This window comes from Amblyraja radiata, chromosome 18, assembly GCF_010909765.2.
Source record: "Amblyraja radiata isolate CabotCenter1 chromosome 18, sAmbRad1.1.pri, whole genome shotgun sequence".
Classification (NCBI taxonomy): domain Eukaryota; kingdom Metazoa; phylum Chordata; class Chondrichthyes; order Rajiformes; family Rajidae; genus Amblyraja; species Amblyraja radiata.
Window position 1 is genome coordinate 35,171,528 of NC_045973.1, and position 17,934 is coordinate 35,189,461.

The 17,934-nt window shown below is 44.2% G+C and overlaps 1 protein-coding gene across 4 annotated transcripts in view; it reads left to right on the forward strand.

Annotated features, from left to right (window-relative positions):
• The first annotated feature begins 2,645 nt into the window (after window positions 1-2,645).
• The window catches only part of lhfpl4 (LHFPL tetraspan subfamily member 4), a 215,355-nt gene continuing 200,066 nt past the window's right edge, over window positions 2,646-17,934 (forward strand). Inside the window, exon 1 of one of the 4 annotated variants that reach the window (XM_033037111.1) lies at window positions 2,646-3,309. In XM_033037111.1, coding sequence (XP_032893002.1) covers window positions 2,904-3,309 — 406 coding nt within the window. In that variant the 5' untranslated portion in view covers window positions 2,646-2,903. The remainder of the gene's footprint in view (window positions 3,310-17,934) is intronic. The other 3 variants (XM_033037112.1, XM_033037114.1, XM_033037113.1) reach the window with 3 other exon arrangements.

The window sequence follows — 17,934 nt, forward strand, 5'->3', positions numbered from 1 at the left end:
TACAGTGCCAGTGACACGGGTTCGATCCTGACTGTGGGTGCTGTCTGTATCGAGTTTGTACATACTCCCGGTGCTCCGGTTTCCTCCCACACCCTAACGAAGTGCAGGTTTGTAGGTTAATCGTCTTCAGTAAAATTGTCCCTCGTGATAGTGCTAGTCTACGGGGTGATCAATGTTCGGTGAGGACTCGATGGGCTGAAGGGCCTGTTTCCACATTGTATCTCTAAAGCAAGGGTTCCCAGCCTGGGGTAAATGTACCCCCAGGGGGTAAATTTCACCTACCCAGGGGGTAAATTTATTGATTCTGGATTTGAACATATTTTTTCTTGTTGACTGACTGTGTTTGCTTCTGGTATATCTGTTCATCATTAGTTGTTCATAAATAAGTGAAATAACATTGTTATGTGCTATTAAAGCTGCCAGGGGTAAACGGGACGAAAAAGGTTGGGAACCCCGGCTCTAAAGTAAAGTCATATATATATGTGTGTGTGTGACATCATTTTATTTTACTTTAGAAATACCATAGAGTGAGTATATATATATATAAATATATATTGTGTGTGTGTGTATATATTGTGGAGGGGCCATCTTGGGGAACGGCTGCTAACCAGCAGCCGTCCGTTTAATTCTTTTTTTTTTGGAAGTTTTTAGTAAGTCTTGTTCTTCGTCTGTTGGAGAAATGGACTTCTTAATGTGGGGGGAAGGGGGTAATTATACTTCTAGGTCCCTACCTGGCAGCTTTTTCTCCGGGCTGCCCAGTCGACCCGTACTCGTGGCCTACCAGCGGGCGTGGAGCGCCGTTTCCTGGCGAGGACCGCCCAGCACCTCGGCTTCGTTGGCATCACAGCGCTGGAGCGCTATCGTGGAGCGGAGCGGGCGATGCCTTGCCTGGGTCGCCACGCTGGATCGACGCGCTGGAGCTCCGGTGAGCTGTGACCGCCGAGATCAACACCTCCAGGCTGCGGGTCTGCGGAGCGGAGCGGGCGGCGCTGACTCAAACATCGGGAGCCTGGGAGCTCCAACCCGGCGCGGCCTTGTCGGCTTCGGAAGCCGCGGTCCCCAGCTAGGAAGCGGCCGTTCCAGGTGGCCCAGCCGCTGTGAGGAATCTCCCAACGTCGGGGCAACACCACCCGGCCAGAACGGCCAGGAACATCGGGCCTCCGTAGAGGCAATAGCGGTGGCCTCAATAGGCCTGACTTTGGGTGAACTGGGGATGGGGACTGGACATTGTGCCTTCCCCCACAGTGGTATCCATTGATGATTTTTTTTGTGTGTAAGTAAACATGTTAGTCTGTGTCCAAGATGGCTGTCGGAAGGGAGAGTGGACGCTGGCGCGCTTTAGCTGCCGCTGCTCTCTCTTCACATTGTGTTTTTTGATTTTTTGTCTTTGGGGCGATTTCTGTCTTTAATTTGTGTATTAATTTAATTTGTCCTTATTATTATTTTTACTCCAACTATGTGTTTTTTTCTCTTCTGTTAATTTCTGTAAGGTGTCCTTGAGACTTTGAAAGGCGCCCGAAAATAAAATGTATTATTATTATATATATATATATACACCCACTCATTATATGTAGTAAAGTCACACACACACACACATATATATATATACACACACAAACACACACACAGACATATATATATAGATATATATATTAGGAGATAAGAATAATATAAATATATATACAACACACACACATATAGACATCTATATAATATTAACAGGATAATAGATATTATATATAGATATAGAATAGATATATATATAGAGATAGAGAGATAAGAGATAGATAGATAGATATGTATTAATAGATAGATACATACAATCACACACACACACCACACACAACACACCCATAGAGCAGATACTAGATCTATATAGATATCTATAATCATAGAGATATATAGAGTATATAGAGATATATATATATATAGAAGCTAGCTAGCGAGAGATCTATATGAATATATAATAATATATATATAGATATAGATGTCTATCTATCTATAGTAAGAAGAGAGAGAGAGCGAGAGAGAGCGAGAGATGAGAGAGAGAGAGCGAGAGAAGCGAGATGGGAGAGAGAGAAGAAGAGAGAGAAGAGAGCCAGAGCGAGAGAGATGAGAGAGCGTAGAGAGCGAGACGGGAGAGAGAGCGCGAGAGACGATAGATAGAGCTATATATATCAATCAATAATCGTATGAGCGTATATATATATATTATATATATCATATATATCTATAGAGACTATATATATATATCTATTATATATGCTATATATATACTATATATATAGTATCTCTATATATATAATCTATATATATCTATATCTATATATATCGATATATATATATAATAGATAATATATTCCAAGGACATATGTTGCATGACTCAGAGGTTTGCAAAGATCAACACACCTTTTAAACGTAGCTGCAATGAATTCTGTGCGTACATGCCTTGGTCTTTGGGCAAAGACCGTGAGATATAGTTAAATCACAATTGGCAAATCATGACAGTGGTTCATTGCAGAAGGTTTCAGCTTTATCAAGAACTGGTTCACTTCAATCTCATGTAGGATCCTGGTCGTGCTGACTGCTGGGAAATATTCCCAATAAGGCTGCATTGCATTGCCTCGGTGACGCGCACTCGCCAAGCAGCCAGCGTGTCGGGAGCGCGCAGCCAGAGCCGGGGAGAGGGAGATAGAGAGAGGAGAGAGGAGAGAGAGAGGGAGAGAGAGAGAGAGAGAGGGAGCCAGCAGGAAAGGAAAGGAGAAGAGAAAGAGAGAGAGCGACAAAGAGCACCTGGGAGGATGGCGAGCTGCCCTCACACGCTGGTTCTATAACTCCCTGGGATCACAGGGCTTTATGCAAAGAGCGGGTCGTGCATTGGTGTCGAGGAGAGAGAAGGGAAGATGTTGCCTTCACAGGAAGCCTCCAAAATCTACCATGACAATTACATGCGTAACTCCAGAGCCATCGGCGTGCTGTGGGCCATCTTCACCATTTGCTTCGCGATTATTAACGTGGTGGTTTTCATCCAGCCTTACTGGATCGGAGACAGTGTCAACACGCCCTATGCCGGCTACTTCGGCCTTTTCCATTACTGCGTCGGGACGGGTTTAAACAGCCGGGATTTAATCTGCCAGGGAACCTTCTCCGACTTCTCCAGCATCCCGTCGGGTGGGTTCAAGGCGGCGGCGTTCTTCGTGCTGCTATCCATGGTGCTGACTCTCGGCTGCATCACTTGTTTCACTCTGTTCTTCTTCTGTAACACGGCCACTGTCTACAAGATCTGCGCCTGGATGCAGCTTCTAGCAGGTAGGGTTGGCTGGCTGGCCGGCCGATGCCAGTGTGTGTGTGTGTTTACGCGCGCTTTACAATATCTATATATGTATGTGTGTCTATGCTGTGTTAATCCTGCGTGTGTGTGGGGGGATGTATATCCCACGGCAGCCGCGTTGGCGAGAGACAGGGGGAAAGCATAACTCCAACGCCTTGGCATCCCTCTGATCGCTTGCCAGCATCAGGTACCTACTGCCAAAGCCCAGTGCCACCTTAATGCCAGCGGATTACACGTCCCACTAACACCCACCTAACACCATGTCTTACCACACTCACTGTTATTAATCGAGGTGATCTTCTGGGGGCATGTGGTACGTTATATAACATGTAGTGCAATGATTAAAGGTGGCGATAGAATACAGGATGTTAACACTGACTAATTCCTGAGCTCCAGTCGCGAGTGACTTGAATGCAATTCGAAGTTAATGTGATGGATCCAAAGGTTCTGAACCTTCTTTGGTGATCTGGGTGGAATAATATTCAGGCAGCCGGGCCCTGAACGTCGCTGGTTGTACCTTGTACCTTGCAACACATCAAAGCCACCGACTACACGGCATTGAATGCTAATCAGTGCTGTAGTATTCCTCAATGTGGTTCTCTGATGGCTAGGAATAATCGAGGCGATTGATCGCAAGGTCTAGGTTACCGGTAGCAGGGGGTTTCCAACGGAATATTGGGCTGATATCCCCGATTCCATGTCATCCCTTGAATTAGTTGATCCGATCAAGTGCTAGGGTTGAACTGGCCGCGGTCTGGGAAGAGTTAATTGACCAGCAAGATGGAAACAGACTACTAATAAAACGGCCGCCAAAGCAGACAAGGAAGACGTATATTTGTTTTTGTAGCTGGCTCTCTTCTTGTTCAAATATGTTATTGAAGGGAGTGATTGAAGCGAGCGGTCTTGGCAGGATGTGGAACGAGCGATAGGCAATATTATGAAGCTTGAATGCCAATAGTTAGGTCTCGGTGCTTTTAGGAAGATCGACTGTCGGATACACCACAGTCGGGTGGCATATTTATTTCTTCCACCCCCTCCTCTCTCCTCGCAGTGATCTGAGTTTGTCTATTACCCGGGATAGTTATTATTACAGCACGATGGTTTGAGCCTATTGGTCGAGGGGGACGAAGGGTTCCAAATGATGCCGAGTTTATTGTATTATTTTGAGCCGCTGCTTGCAAATAGCAGGTCTTTATATCTTTTAGGAAACGAAAGAGTGTCTCCATTATTGAATCAGTGTAGCCAGTTAAACCCTAATGCTGTTACATGACTACTAAATCCTCTTTTCATATTGCAGAGCGTTAATTTTAGCTCACGGAATAAGAGGCTTACTGAGGCCAGAGTACTGGCCCTCGGGTTCGTTTTGAGCATTAAATCACATATCCCCTGGAAATATTGCGGTTTGGGGGCTTGCGTCCCCTATTCGGGGCAGGGAAAATATTCGAGAAGTTTTGCTGCAGGTAATCATTTGATGAGTTTACATTTCACGCAAAGAAATTGTCAGAACAGATGAAATGAAGTCAGTCTGGAATTCAAACCATCCTCCACCTTTCCTTCATGGCATTATCCCTGCACATTGTTGTGGAAAGCAGACAATGGAAACCTATGGGCCTGGGAGTGCAGGTCTGTTAACCTTTCCTGCTACCAAAATTATCAGGAATAACTATCAGGAAATGAACTTCTGCTCCTTCCTGATCGCTGTCTGCAAAGTTACCACAAACAGCTTCTCAATCTTCAAAATTATGAGAGGAATAGATCGGGCATATGCACGGAGTCCCTTGCCCAGAGTAGGGTAATCGAGAACCAGTGGAGAAAGGTTTAAGGTGAAGGGGAAAAGATTTAAAAGGAATCTGAGGGGTATGTTTTTCACACAAAGGGTAGTAGGTGTATGGAACAAGCTCCTAGAGGAGGTAGTTGAGGCAGGGACTATCCCCACATTTAGACAGGTACATGGATAGGACAGGTTTGGAGGGATGTGGGCCAAACACAGGCAGGTGGGACTAGTGTAGCTGGGACATGTTGACCGGTGTGGGCAAGTTGGGCCCAAGGGCCTGTTACCTCGCTGTATCACTCTATGACTCTAAACGGTGAATGTGTAATTTGGTGGAAAAATTCTGGGTCCATTTCACTCTGACCTCCTTTGGGTATTAAAATAAGATCTGAACCTATCTTTTGCCCCAACAACAAGGGAACACGGCATTGCATAGATGAATACAACCTCCACATTGTAGAAAAATAGATCATAGGAGCATTGGAGAAAGTATAAAAAAGTTACTATGTTGAAAAAAGGCTTGTTTGATCAGAAAAAAATGAACAGGCTGGGACTCTTGCTACAAAGAAAAGAAACTGAAGGGTGGTGTGGCAGAAGCCTTTGAGAAAATGAAATGGTTTCATATTACGATGAAGATCAGAATTGGGAGGTATAAATATATGATGGCCATGAATAAGTTGAATTAGGAATTCAGAAGTAACATCTTTATCCAGGGAGGTTTGGAATATGGAATGTTGTACCATGAGGAATAGTTGAATTGAGTAAGGTAGATACATGTTAAGGGAAGCTAGATACTTGAGACACAAAGGAATAGAAAAATAAGTTCTTGAGCTAAGATGAATTAGAATGGAAGAAGGCTCCAGTGAAACATAAACACAAATCAACACTTGTTGAAATGATTAACTTGTATCTATGCAATAAACACTGTATTATGCATATGGTCTAATATGTCTAGCCCTTGAGAACAAAAATATACCTACTTTACCTTCTATGCCTTAAAATTCCGATCATTTTCCCACTTCATTTATGCAACTTTGGACAAAGGGTGTTAAATTAAAATACCTTTATGGAAAAACAGCTTCCACGCATCTGAGATACACAAATTGAAGCCTCGATTCTTTTGAATCATTGTGGTCCTCGCACTCAAAAAATGTTTGACCAAAAGCAACTGTTTGTGTCAGTCATTTGGCCCAATTCGTAACAGAGTTTACATTGAAGCTGTTTAATTTGAAGTCAGGTAATTGTGTATGAATGATAAACACTATTGTTTAAAACTCTTTTCCATCATGTTAGCAGATCAGTTCACCCATTTATAGAGCCTGCATTGCAACAGAAGAGAGTAATGTCAGCTAAAGGCATTAAGTGCTTGCCACATAATTTCAAAACCATTATTTTTATGAAAAGTGGTTTTGTATTTGTCTACATAACCACGTTGTCTGGTTGTACATAATTGTAGTATCACTTTTGTTATCGTTGTGTCTCACAGCAGCCACACCAAAAGCTTTAACAAATATTTTTACTTAAGAAAGAATGGTGATACTGTGAACGGAAGTTTTATCATTGCTGCTTGAGTGCCATTCATTGATGTCAGTACGATGGAGGTGGAAGCTTTGCAATGGACCACTGTGGTAATGTTGGATGCAATGGGGTTTCTGTAAACTCTGCACAGTGCCAAATGCATGGCTGAATTCAGTATCCATTAGTAAGTAAGTAAGTTTAAGTTTATTGACCAAGTATTCACATACAAGGAATTTGCCTTGGTGCTCCGCCCACAAGTAACAACATGACATACTGTGACAGTTACGAATGACTCAAAAAACACTAAACAATAATAATAATAAAACCACATGGAAAACAAAAAACTGCAGGTTCTGGAAACAGTTTTTCCTAATTTCCCCAGTTCTTATGATGGGTCATCAACTTGAAGCACTAACATCTCTGCAGAGACTGCCTGACAGGCCAAGTGTTTCCAGCATTTGTCATTACCTTTGTGAGCCAAAGTTGGTCAAAACTGTGGTTTAAATTAGTCAGTGAGAAAACGTAATTATTTTGAAATTTGATTACATTATTGAGAAGAGGGAATAAAATTAGTTCCCAGAAAAACATCTTTGAACTGATGAATGCAAAATATAATGATGGAATTCTCAAATGAACAGCTGGCAAAGTTTTACTTTTGTGGCCTTGATAGCATTGTCACAATAATTACTCTATAAAAAAATAAATGCATAAAATATAACTACATTTGAATATTCTTTGGAAAAACACCTGCTCATTCTATATCTATCTTCTTCCCCATTTTTCATTCTTATGCTTTAATTTTAATTGTATCTGGTCACCCCCATTAAGGAAAGATGTTGAAGGAGGCTTTGAAGAGACTTACCAGACTGTTGCCTGGATTAGAGGGTATAAATTGTCAGAAGAGGTTGTACAAACTTGTAGCATCAGAGGCTGAGAGGAGACCAGAAAGAAGTCTATACATTTTTAAGAGCCATGGATAGGAAAGATGGTCAGAGCCCTTTATCCAGGGCGGTAATGTTAAAGAATCGAGGCCATAGCATTAAGATGAGAGGAGCACAGTTTAAAGGAGAGTGGCTTAGCAAATGTTAGTTATTCACCAAGATGGGAGGAAACCTAAGAAGAGGGAGACGGGCACATGGTTGGGGGAGGTCGGTCTTTTCATGCTGATGTTCCTCAGTATTTCAATAGTTTTAATTGAAATACTTAAATACCATTTTTTTCCCTGAGGTACAGCATGGTAACAGGCACCTTGGCCATTCAAGTCCGGTACCCAGACAGGGTGTCGAAGGACGAGAAGCCGAAGCCAAGTAGTGGAAGCCAAGATACCGAACAGAAACGTCAAATGATTCTGGGAATGCCGAGGGAGAGAGAGAGAGAGAGAGAGAGAGAGAGAGAGAGAGAGAGATAGATAGATAGATAGATAGATAGATAGATAGATATTTGACTACATTTAATTTGTTAAAGCAAAGACCGCTCCCTCCGCAACTCCCTCGTCAATTCTTCCCTTCCCTCCCGCACCACCCCCTCCCCGGGCACTTTCCGTTGCAACCGCAAGAAATGCAACACCTGTCCCTTCACCTCCCCCCTCGACTCCATTCAAGGTCCCAAGCAGTCGTTCCAGGTGCGACAAAGGTTCACCTGTATCTCCTCCAACCTCATCTACTGCATCCGCTGCTCTAGATGTCAGCTAATTTACATCGGTGAGACCAAGCGTAGGTTGGGCGACCGTTTCGCCGAACACCTCCGCTCGGTCCGCCTTAACCTACATGACCTCCCGGTGGCTCAGCACTTCAACTCCCCCTCCCATTCCCAATCCGACCTCTCTGTCCTGGGTCTCCTCCATTGCCAGAGTGAGCAACAGCGGAAATTGGAGGAACAGCACCTCATATTCCGTCTGGGGTCCTTGCGCCCCTATGGCATCAACATTGAATTCCCCCAATTTGGCTAGCCTGTGCTGTCCCCTCCCCTTCCTTCACCCTCTAGCTGTCTCCTCCCACCCTCCCATCCGCCCGCCCTCGGGCTCCTCCTCTTCCCCTTTTTCCTTCTTTCTTTCCCCACCCCCCATCAGTCTGAAGAAGGGTTTCGGCCCGAAACGTCGCCTATTTCCTTCGCTCCATAGATGCTGCTGCACCCGCTGAGTTCCTCCAGCAATTTTGTGTACCTTAGATAGATAAATAGATAGATAGATAGATAGATAGATAGATAGATAGATAGATAGATAGATAGATAGATAGATAGATAGATAGATAGATAGATAGATAGATATCCAGACAGACAGACAGACAGACAGACAGACAGACAGACAGACAGACAGACAGACAGACAGACAGACAGACAGACAGACAGACAGACAGACGGAGAGAGGGAGGGGGAGAGAGGGAAAGAGGGAGGTGGAGAGAGGGAGGGGGAGAGAGGGAGACAGGGAGGGGGAGAGAGAGAGAGCGAGAAAGAATGAGAGAGAGAGATAGAGAGATTCCAGCCTCTTAACCCCAAGCACCGTGGTAGATCAACGCATACAAAACTAATCCGCTCTATGATCCTTGGCAGTCGAGAAGCGGCGAAGGAAAATTAAAAATCCCCCCCACCCTCCCGTCTCCCCCAGCCAGTGATGTGATGGACACAGGGTCCGGACCAATCGCTGTCAAGGTCTCGGACAAATCCCATCCCCGGAGACGTCATGTCCGTTATTGGGCTTTTCGTCGTTGCGCCCGTTCGGCTATTTGGTTTTGAGGCATCGGCGTCGCGCCCATTTGGTTATTTGGCTTTTCGGCGTCGTTTCCGTTCGGTACCTTGGCTTCCACTTCTTGGCTTCGGCTTCTCGTTCTTTGACGCCCTGTCCACATGTTCAAGTCCACCCTGACCATTGAATTGATAACCTATTCACACTAGTTGTATGTTAACCCACTTTCTCATCCACAAACTGTTCTTTAACAGCATCCAAAAATCTGGCCATCGGTTAGAAACCAGCTCCAATTAGGCGCAACAATATGCCAGGGACTGATAAATATGTCACAGATTTGATGTGTAGGAAGGTATAGTAGATGCTGGTTTATACCAGCTTCGGCAGTGGCGGAGCCTCAGTGGCGGCGATGAAGCCTCGCGAGTCGACCCGCGGTCTTCGGTCGATGAGGGCACGGGGGAACCACCGTAAGGGGTGGGGGGGGGGGGGGAAACAAAGGGGGGCCCGGCATGGGGGAGGGGGAAGAATAATGAACAGGGGACGACCTTGCATGGGGAAACCACCAGGGGGCGGGGGATGAACAATGGAGGAGTCAGTGGGGGTACTTTTTAACTTTGTCAGCGCCCTATATGGCGTCTATTTGCATACCTTGGGTATTCAAGCAAAGAATTCCACTGTGGCTTGTCACATGTGACAATAAAGTATTCCATTCCATTTCATACCGAAGATAGACAGGAGTTGCTGGACTGCTAGTGCTGGACAAAATGTCACAGATATGAGTTGGTCAGCTCTTGACACAAATGCATAAAGCTGAGAAGATATTGAAAGTCTGAAAACTGACTGATATCCGACAGAGCCCGGAGCTCTCTATTCTGCTGGGATGCTCTAACACATGAATGAGGAAATGTATTAACATTGCAACATAACACCATAAAATTAAATAGACTTTGACCCGTCAGTTACATTATGTCACAATCCGACATATTTCTGACTTCCCATAACTTGTAAGGGTGAATATTTCTGCCCTGCATTGATTCAAATGTACTGAATTTTCTCTCAGAACTTCCATGGACCTGCATTACACTAACTGATAACATTTATACTTTTCAGTCACACTATTCCTTATTATAGAGGCAAACGATGCCTGAGGCACGTTAGTGGCATTTTTAAATATTAATGGCGTAGGAATTGAAGATCAGATTTAGAGTCATGGAGTCATAGAGCCGTTTAGTTTAACCTGCCCATGCCAACCACGATGCCCCGTCTACGCTCGTCCCATCTGCCCGCATTTGGCCCATGTCCCTCTAAGTCTTTCCTATCCGCCCTGTCCAAATGCCTTCTATTTGTTGTTATAGTACCTTCCACAACTAGCTCCTCGGGCTATTCATTCCATATATATCCACCACCCTCTATGAAAAAGTTGCCCCTCAGGTTCTTATTCATTCTTTCCCCGCTCATGTTAAAACCATGTCCTCTAGTTTTTGACGCCCCTATTATGGGTAAAAGACTAAAAGGCTTCTGTGGGTAGAGATGGGGATGGTGAATTGGTGGGTGGGGATAGACGGGGAAACAGGTTTTAAAACAAACATTGAAGAAACTGAGATTTATTCCCAGTACAGAGGCAGTTTGTTGAATGGGATGAATCTTCAAGTGGCGGTGCCTTTGCTGAACTTGCAATCGCAAGATTTCACTGCACCTCCATTCAGGGAACCCAGCAATCCTTCCAGGTGAGACAGAGGTTCACGTGCACCTCTTCAAACCTCACCTACTGCATCCGGTGTGAAGAAAGGTCTGAAGAATGGTTTTGGCCTGAAACGTTGCCTACTTCCTTCGCTCCATAGATGCTGCTGCACCTGCTGAGTTTCTCCAGCACTTTTGTCTACCTGTGACCAAGCATAGACCAAGCGATCGTTTTGCTGAACACTTGCGCTCAGTCTACCAAGGCCTACTGGGTCTCCCGGTTGCTGACCATTTTACCTCCCCTCCCCATTCCGACACTGACCTTTCTGGGCCTCCTCCATTGCCAGAGTAAGGCCACATGCAAACTGGAGGAACAGCACCTCATATTCCACTTGGGTAGCTTAGATCCCAATGATATGAACTTTGAATTCTCCAATTTTGGATAAACTCTAGAAAACCTCTCCTCTCCCCCCCCCCCCCCCCCCCCCCCCCCCCCCCCCCTTTCTCCTCCCCCCCCCCCCCCCCCCCCCCCACCCCCCACATGCCCCATCTAGACTTACACCTATTTCACCCCTCCCTCTCCACCTACATTCCTTCTTCTGGCTTCACAATCCGCAAATCTTCATCCTTTTTACTCACACATTTTTTTGCATCACTGGCCTTGTCCAACCATTTGCCTACCCCCACCACCTCCAGATTCAGGGACAGTTTCTTCCCAGCTTGTCATCAGGCAACTGAACTGGCCTGCCACCAAATAGAGAGCAGTCCCGAGTTACCGTCTACCCCATTGGAGACCCTCAGACTATCTTTAATCAGACTTTATGTAAGAAGGAACTGCAGATGCAGTTTAAACTGAAAATAGACACGAAAAGCTGGAGTAACTCAGCGGGACAGGCAGTAACTCTGGAGAGAAGGAATGGGTGACGTTTCGGGTCGAGATCCTTCTTCAGACTTTACTGGACTTTATCTTGCACTAAATGTTATTCCCCTTTATCCTGTATCTGTACACTGTGGATGGCTCAATTGTAATCATGTATAGCCTTTCCGTTGACTGGAAAGCACTCAACAAAAAAGCTTTTCACTGTACCACGTGACAATAAACAAAACTGAATTAAAGTACTGGAGAATTTGTCCTCTATTTGGCATTGAGATCTTCTATGCAACAGGCTAATTACTTGAAGATGGACACAAAATGCTGGAGTAACTCAGTGGGACAGGCAGCATCTCTGGAGAGAAGGAAAGGGTGACGTTTCGGGTCAAGACCCTTGTTCAGACTGAGTCGGGGAAAGGGAAATGAGAGATACAGACGGTGATGTGGAGAGATATAGAACAAATTAATGAAAGATATGCAAAAAGTAATGATGATAAAGGAAACAGGCCATTGGTAGCTGTTTGCTAGGTGAGAACGAGAATCTGGTGCGACTTGGGTGGGGCAGGAATGGAGAGAGAGAATGCAGGGGTTACTTGAAGGCTAATTACTTCTCCTTTTATACATCCAGATCGCTTTTGAAAGAGATTATTGAAGATGTATCCACCATAACAGCTGATCATTAGAATTTGCAGTGTGATGTAGGTTTCCGCATGGTGTACTGGAAGTTGGCGAGAAGCTTTGTTTCTCCACATCTACCTTATTGACTCTATCAGCATAAACACCTTTTTGTAGGGAGGAACTGCAGATTCTAATTTGAACCGAAGACAGGCACAAAAAGCTGCAGTAACTCTGTAGGTCAGGCAGCACTTCTGGAGAAAAGGAATAGGTGATAAAGGTGTTCTACAGGAACACCTTTATCTGATCACACGAGCAATTGTATACACAATCATGTGTGTACAATTCATAGTGTGCGGGGGGATAGTTAGTGTGTGTGTGGGGGTGGTTAATGTGTGTGATGCCCAATGCCCCCCCCCCCCCCCCCCCTCAACTGCACATTGGGGGAACAGACCCAACGGGTCTGCACTTGGTCTAGTATTCTATATACTCCTTGAATGTGCATCATATTGTTTCTATAAATTAGCCCTTTACATCCAGACGTCATTCTGATGATTTTGTTTTATACTCCTATTAATGACATTTTTCTGAGGTATTATGTCCATTTTTTATAGCAGTACTCCAGCTGGATCTGATTAAAGATATGTATTCTCAAGCTATAAATAGAACAGTGCAGCACAGAAAATGGCCTACATCATGTGATCCATATCCCTCCCTATCCATGTGCCTACCTAAAAAAACTCCTAATTTCCACTATCATATCTGCCTCCTTCACCACCCCCTGCCTGGCACTATGTTCGACGCACCTACCACCATCTGTGTAAAAACATGTTTTAAACCTGGCCTGCACATCTGCTTAAACTTTGCTGTTCCAACCTTAAAGCTACGCTCTCTGGGTCGGGTACTTTTCGGCGCTGCCGTTTTGGCGCTGCACATAGTTAATGCTTGTCACCGAAACAGCGGTGCCGAAACGACTGTTGCATTTCTGACATTTGCTTGGTGCGTTAAGGTCAGTCAGTTTCGAAGAGTTTTGAGGGAAGCCTGCAGTTTGGTAAAAGTTATCGGTCGGTCGGTCTCTGCTGTTTTCCCAGTGCTGGAGCAGGGAGGCTTGTTTGTAGAATGGGGGTGAGAGCTTCCTATCGCTTTTATACACACACACACGCTGTGTATAAAAGCGATACCTGTTTACCTTGCTTCATGTTTCGAGCAAGATACTGTTCTTTTTGGAGTAAATATATTTAAATGGCAAAAGATCGGCGCCTCCAAAACGGCGGCGCCGTAACAGCGGCGCCAAATGGTACCATTCCGACGCTCGCTAGTCTTCAGCATCACCAACCTGGATAAAAGATTCTGACTGTCATAATGGTAGAAACAAAGAACAGCAGATGCAGGTTTATACCAAAGATAATCTTCGGACTGAAAATGGATCCCAAACCCAAAATGTCACCCATCCTTTTTCTCCAGAGATGCTGCCTGGCCCGCTGAGTTACTCCAGCATTTTATGTCTATTTCTGACTGTCATATTTGGATTCCAACTTCATGGAGATGGATCATCAGCTTTTTTTAAATTAATTCTGGTTTACAAAGGGACAATGTAGCATCCTTAACCATTCCATTGTTTCTTTTACAGGGTTTGGTGGAATCTGGAATCAATAGTCTCAGAATGTTTGTATGAAGTATGATATAATATACAGTCCTGATGAACAGATGGTTGGGTCAGCAGGTTAAGTGGTTGTGTTATTTAAATGAATATCACAGATGTAGCGGAGAAGACAAAACCTCATAAATGCTGGTAATCTGAAATCATAACAGAAAATGATAGTTAAGAAGCAGGTTAGGCAGTGCCGTGGAGATGGGAACAGAGCCAGCTTTTCTTGGAAATTGTTAGAAATTGAAAATTTTGTAGACGTCATAATTTTTAAACAAGCGCAGAAGCAGACAAAAATGGGAGAGGAAAGGAAAGAACAGAACAGAGCGAGGAAGTGTTTAAAAAGACAAAATGGACGAGGTTGCCAGAAAGAGGTTGGAATGAAATGAATAAGATGTAGAAGATGGCGTCGAATTTGTACAAAAGATATTTGTACAAAAGACTATATTTTTTATTTGTGTATTTGTACAAAAGACTATTTTTTTGCTGTCTGGTAGAAATGGGAGTGCTGCTTATGATCTGAAATAGCTGAATGAGACGGCGCAGTGGCGTAGCGGTAGACCTGCAGTAGGAGTGCAACGGGTTCAATCATGACTACAGGGGCTGTCTGTGAGGAGTTTGCACGTTCTCCCTGTGACTGCGTGGGTTTTCTCCGGGATCTCTGGTTTCCTCTCACATTCCAAAAATTTACAGGTAAGGAAATTAATTGGCTTTGGTAAATGTCCCTTGTGTGTAGAATGCGAAAGTGGGGTAACGTGGAACTAGTGTGTGGGTGATGGATGGTTGGCGTGGAGTCATTAAACTCATAAATTCTGGGAACAGAATTAGGCCATTTAGCCCATCAAGTCTACTCTGCCATTCAATCATGGCTGATCTATCTTTCCCTCTCAACCCCATTCTCTGCCTTCTCCCCATTACCCCTGACCCCCTTACTAATCAAGAACCTGTCAATCTGCACCTTAAAAATATCCATTGACTTGGCCTCTGCCACAGCCGTCTATGGCAATGAATTTCACAGATTCATCAGCCTCTGACTAAATAAATCCCTCCTTTTTATGTTGAAGGATCCCTTTATCTAATTATCTGCCCCAAAATGCCCCTCTGACCACTTTGCCATCAGTCTCTGACTGTGTGTGGCATGGTGGTGCAACAGTAGAGTTGCTACCTTACAGAGACACGAGATTGATCCTGACCACAGGTGCTGTCTGTATGGAGTTTGTACGTTCTCCCTGTAACCTGCTTGGGTTTTTCCAGGAACTCTGGTTTTCTCCCGCACTGCAAAGACTTCAAAGGTTTGTAGGTTAATTGGCTTTGGTAAAATTGTAAATTGTCCCAAGTGTGTGTATAGGATAGTGCTAGTGTCGATAGCATATAGTGCGTAGGATATTGCTGGTCGGCGTGGACTCGGTGGGCTGAAGGCCCTGTTTCTCCACTGTATATCTAAACTAAACTAAACTCTAGGTTATTCTGTGAAACAACATCTCGATTAGGCACTCTAAAGGGCCGCTAGTTTATCAGACAGCAAGAATGGGTAATGATGCTGGAGTTGCCATTTACAGAATCTCCAGAGACATCGTTTAGCTCTTTCCATGTCCCTTTTCCTTGCATTATCATTCCTTTTGTCACTTTTAAGGGTATGGAAACACAGTGCCTATGTTGCAGAATTAGTAATCCACAGGTCTCGACTAATGGCCAAGTGACAAGTGCTCAAATCCACCAGGGCTAATTTAAATTAATGAAATAAATCTGGAATCAAATGTTGGTGTCAGTAATAAAGATGATGTAACTATTAGATCATCATAAAACCCTGCTTAGGAAGCTAATTTGCTTTTCTTACCCGGCCCATCCTATTCCTGATTCCAGAGCATTTGCAACACGGTTGCTATTGACCTGCCCGCTGAAATATTGCAGGAAGCTACTTGAATTTAAGATAATTCATCATGGATAATAAATGCTGATCCTTGTCCGCATCACTTTATCACTTCTTTCATCGGGAAGAAGATACAGGAGTCTGAAATCCGTGAACTCCAAGTTCAGGAACAGCTTCTTCCCAACAATCATTAGGTTGTTGGACGCTACAAACATCAATTAAGCTACAAACTATGAACTGTCTTGTTTGCACTTGGGACTTCAGGGTTTTTTTGCACTTTTTAAAAATGTGTTGAACTATTTTATTTATGATGTTATCTATGAGTAATGTGTACACAGTTCTGTTATGCTGCTGCAAGTAGGAATTTCAACGTTTGTTTTCGGTGCTTATGACAATTAAACAGTCTTGACTTGACTCCGTTGAATAAATAAATAAAAAATACTCTTGCTTTCATCTCTGTTTCCATCTCTGTTTCCTTTCTTCCATTCCCCTGCCTGTGTTTCCCAGCTGCACTTGTAACATCTTCCAATTCTGAAGAAAGGTTGCAAATATAGTGGAAAGACTGGCTTCAATATTCTGCTTCCATTTACTCAAGTGTTTTGTTCACTTTAGAGATACAGCGCGGAATAAAGATACCTTTGGCCCACTGAGTCTGCACCGTCCAGCCATCCCCATACACTAGCACTATCCCACGCACTAGGGACAATTAAAAATGTTACCAAAGCCACTTTACCTACAACCCTGTACGTCTTTGGAGTGTGGGAGGAAACCGGAGCGCCCGGGGAAAACCCACGCAGAATGGGGAGAATTTACAAATTCCTTACAGACAGCATCCACAGTGAGGATCAACCCGGGTCTCTGGTGCTGTAAAGCAGCTACTCTACTGCTGTGCCACCATGCCGTCCTGTGGTGGAACGTCTGTTTCCAAGGATACAACACTTGCTTGAAGATTAACCCGTACCTGTCAGCTCAAAATTCCATAATACAGTTCAGAAAACTATACTGAATTTACCATATTTCCATTTTCCTTATCATATAGAAGGCTATTTTCCCATCAAGTTTATGCTGACTCACAGAGCAATCAATTCCCCAATTTTTCTTTCCTGTAATCTATTTTTCCCCACATTTCCGTCAACCCATTCCTGATCCTACTTCCCACCGATAAACAAAGAGGAATTTACAGTGAAAAATCCATCTAGCAACTCAGACATCTTTGAGATGTGGGAGGAGACCAGAGAATGGGGTAAATAACTCACACAGTCATAGGGAGAACGTGCAAACTTCACAACTGCAGCACACAGCAGTTCTGCTAGCTGAGCCTCTTTTTTAAAATATTGGCAGAATTTCATAAATCGTAACAGAGGAATGTTACATTGGCAGACTGAATTTGGGTCTTTCCTCATGGGACAAGAATGAATACCATAATGCATGCAGGTGAACCCATGAAAAGCAATTGTCTAAGTCTTGACCATTTAGAGTCATAGTCCTAGAGTCATACAGCATGGAAGCAGGCCCTTCATCCCAACCTGGTCAAGCTGACCCATATGCCCATCATTGGTAGTCCTATCTGCCCGTGGTTGGCCCATATCCCACTGGGCGAGTCCAGAACCAGGAGCCACAGTCTTAGAATAAAGGGGATGCCATTTAAGACTGAGGTGAGAAAAAATGTTTTCACTCAGAGAGTTGTGAATTTGTGGAATTCCCTGCCACAGAGGGTGGAGGCCAAATCATTGGATGGATTTAAGAGAGAGTTAGATAGAGCTCTAGGAGCTAGTGGAGTCAAGGGATATGGGGAGAAGGCAGGCATGGGTTATTGATTGGGGACGATCAGTCATGATCACAATGAATGGCGGTGTTGGCTCGAAGGGCCTAATGGCCTCCTCCTGCGCCTATTTTCTATGTTTCTAAACCTTTCCTATCTATATGTCTGTCCAAATGTCTTATCAATTT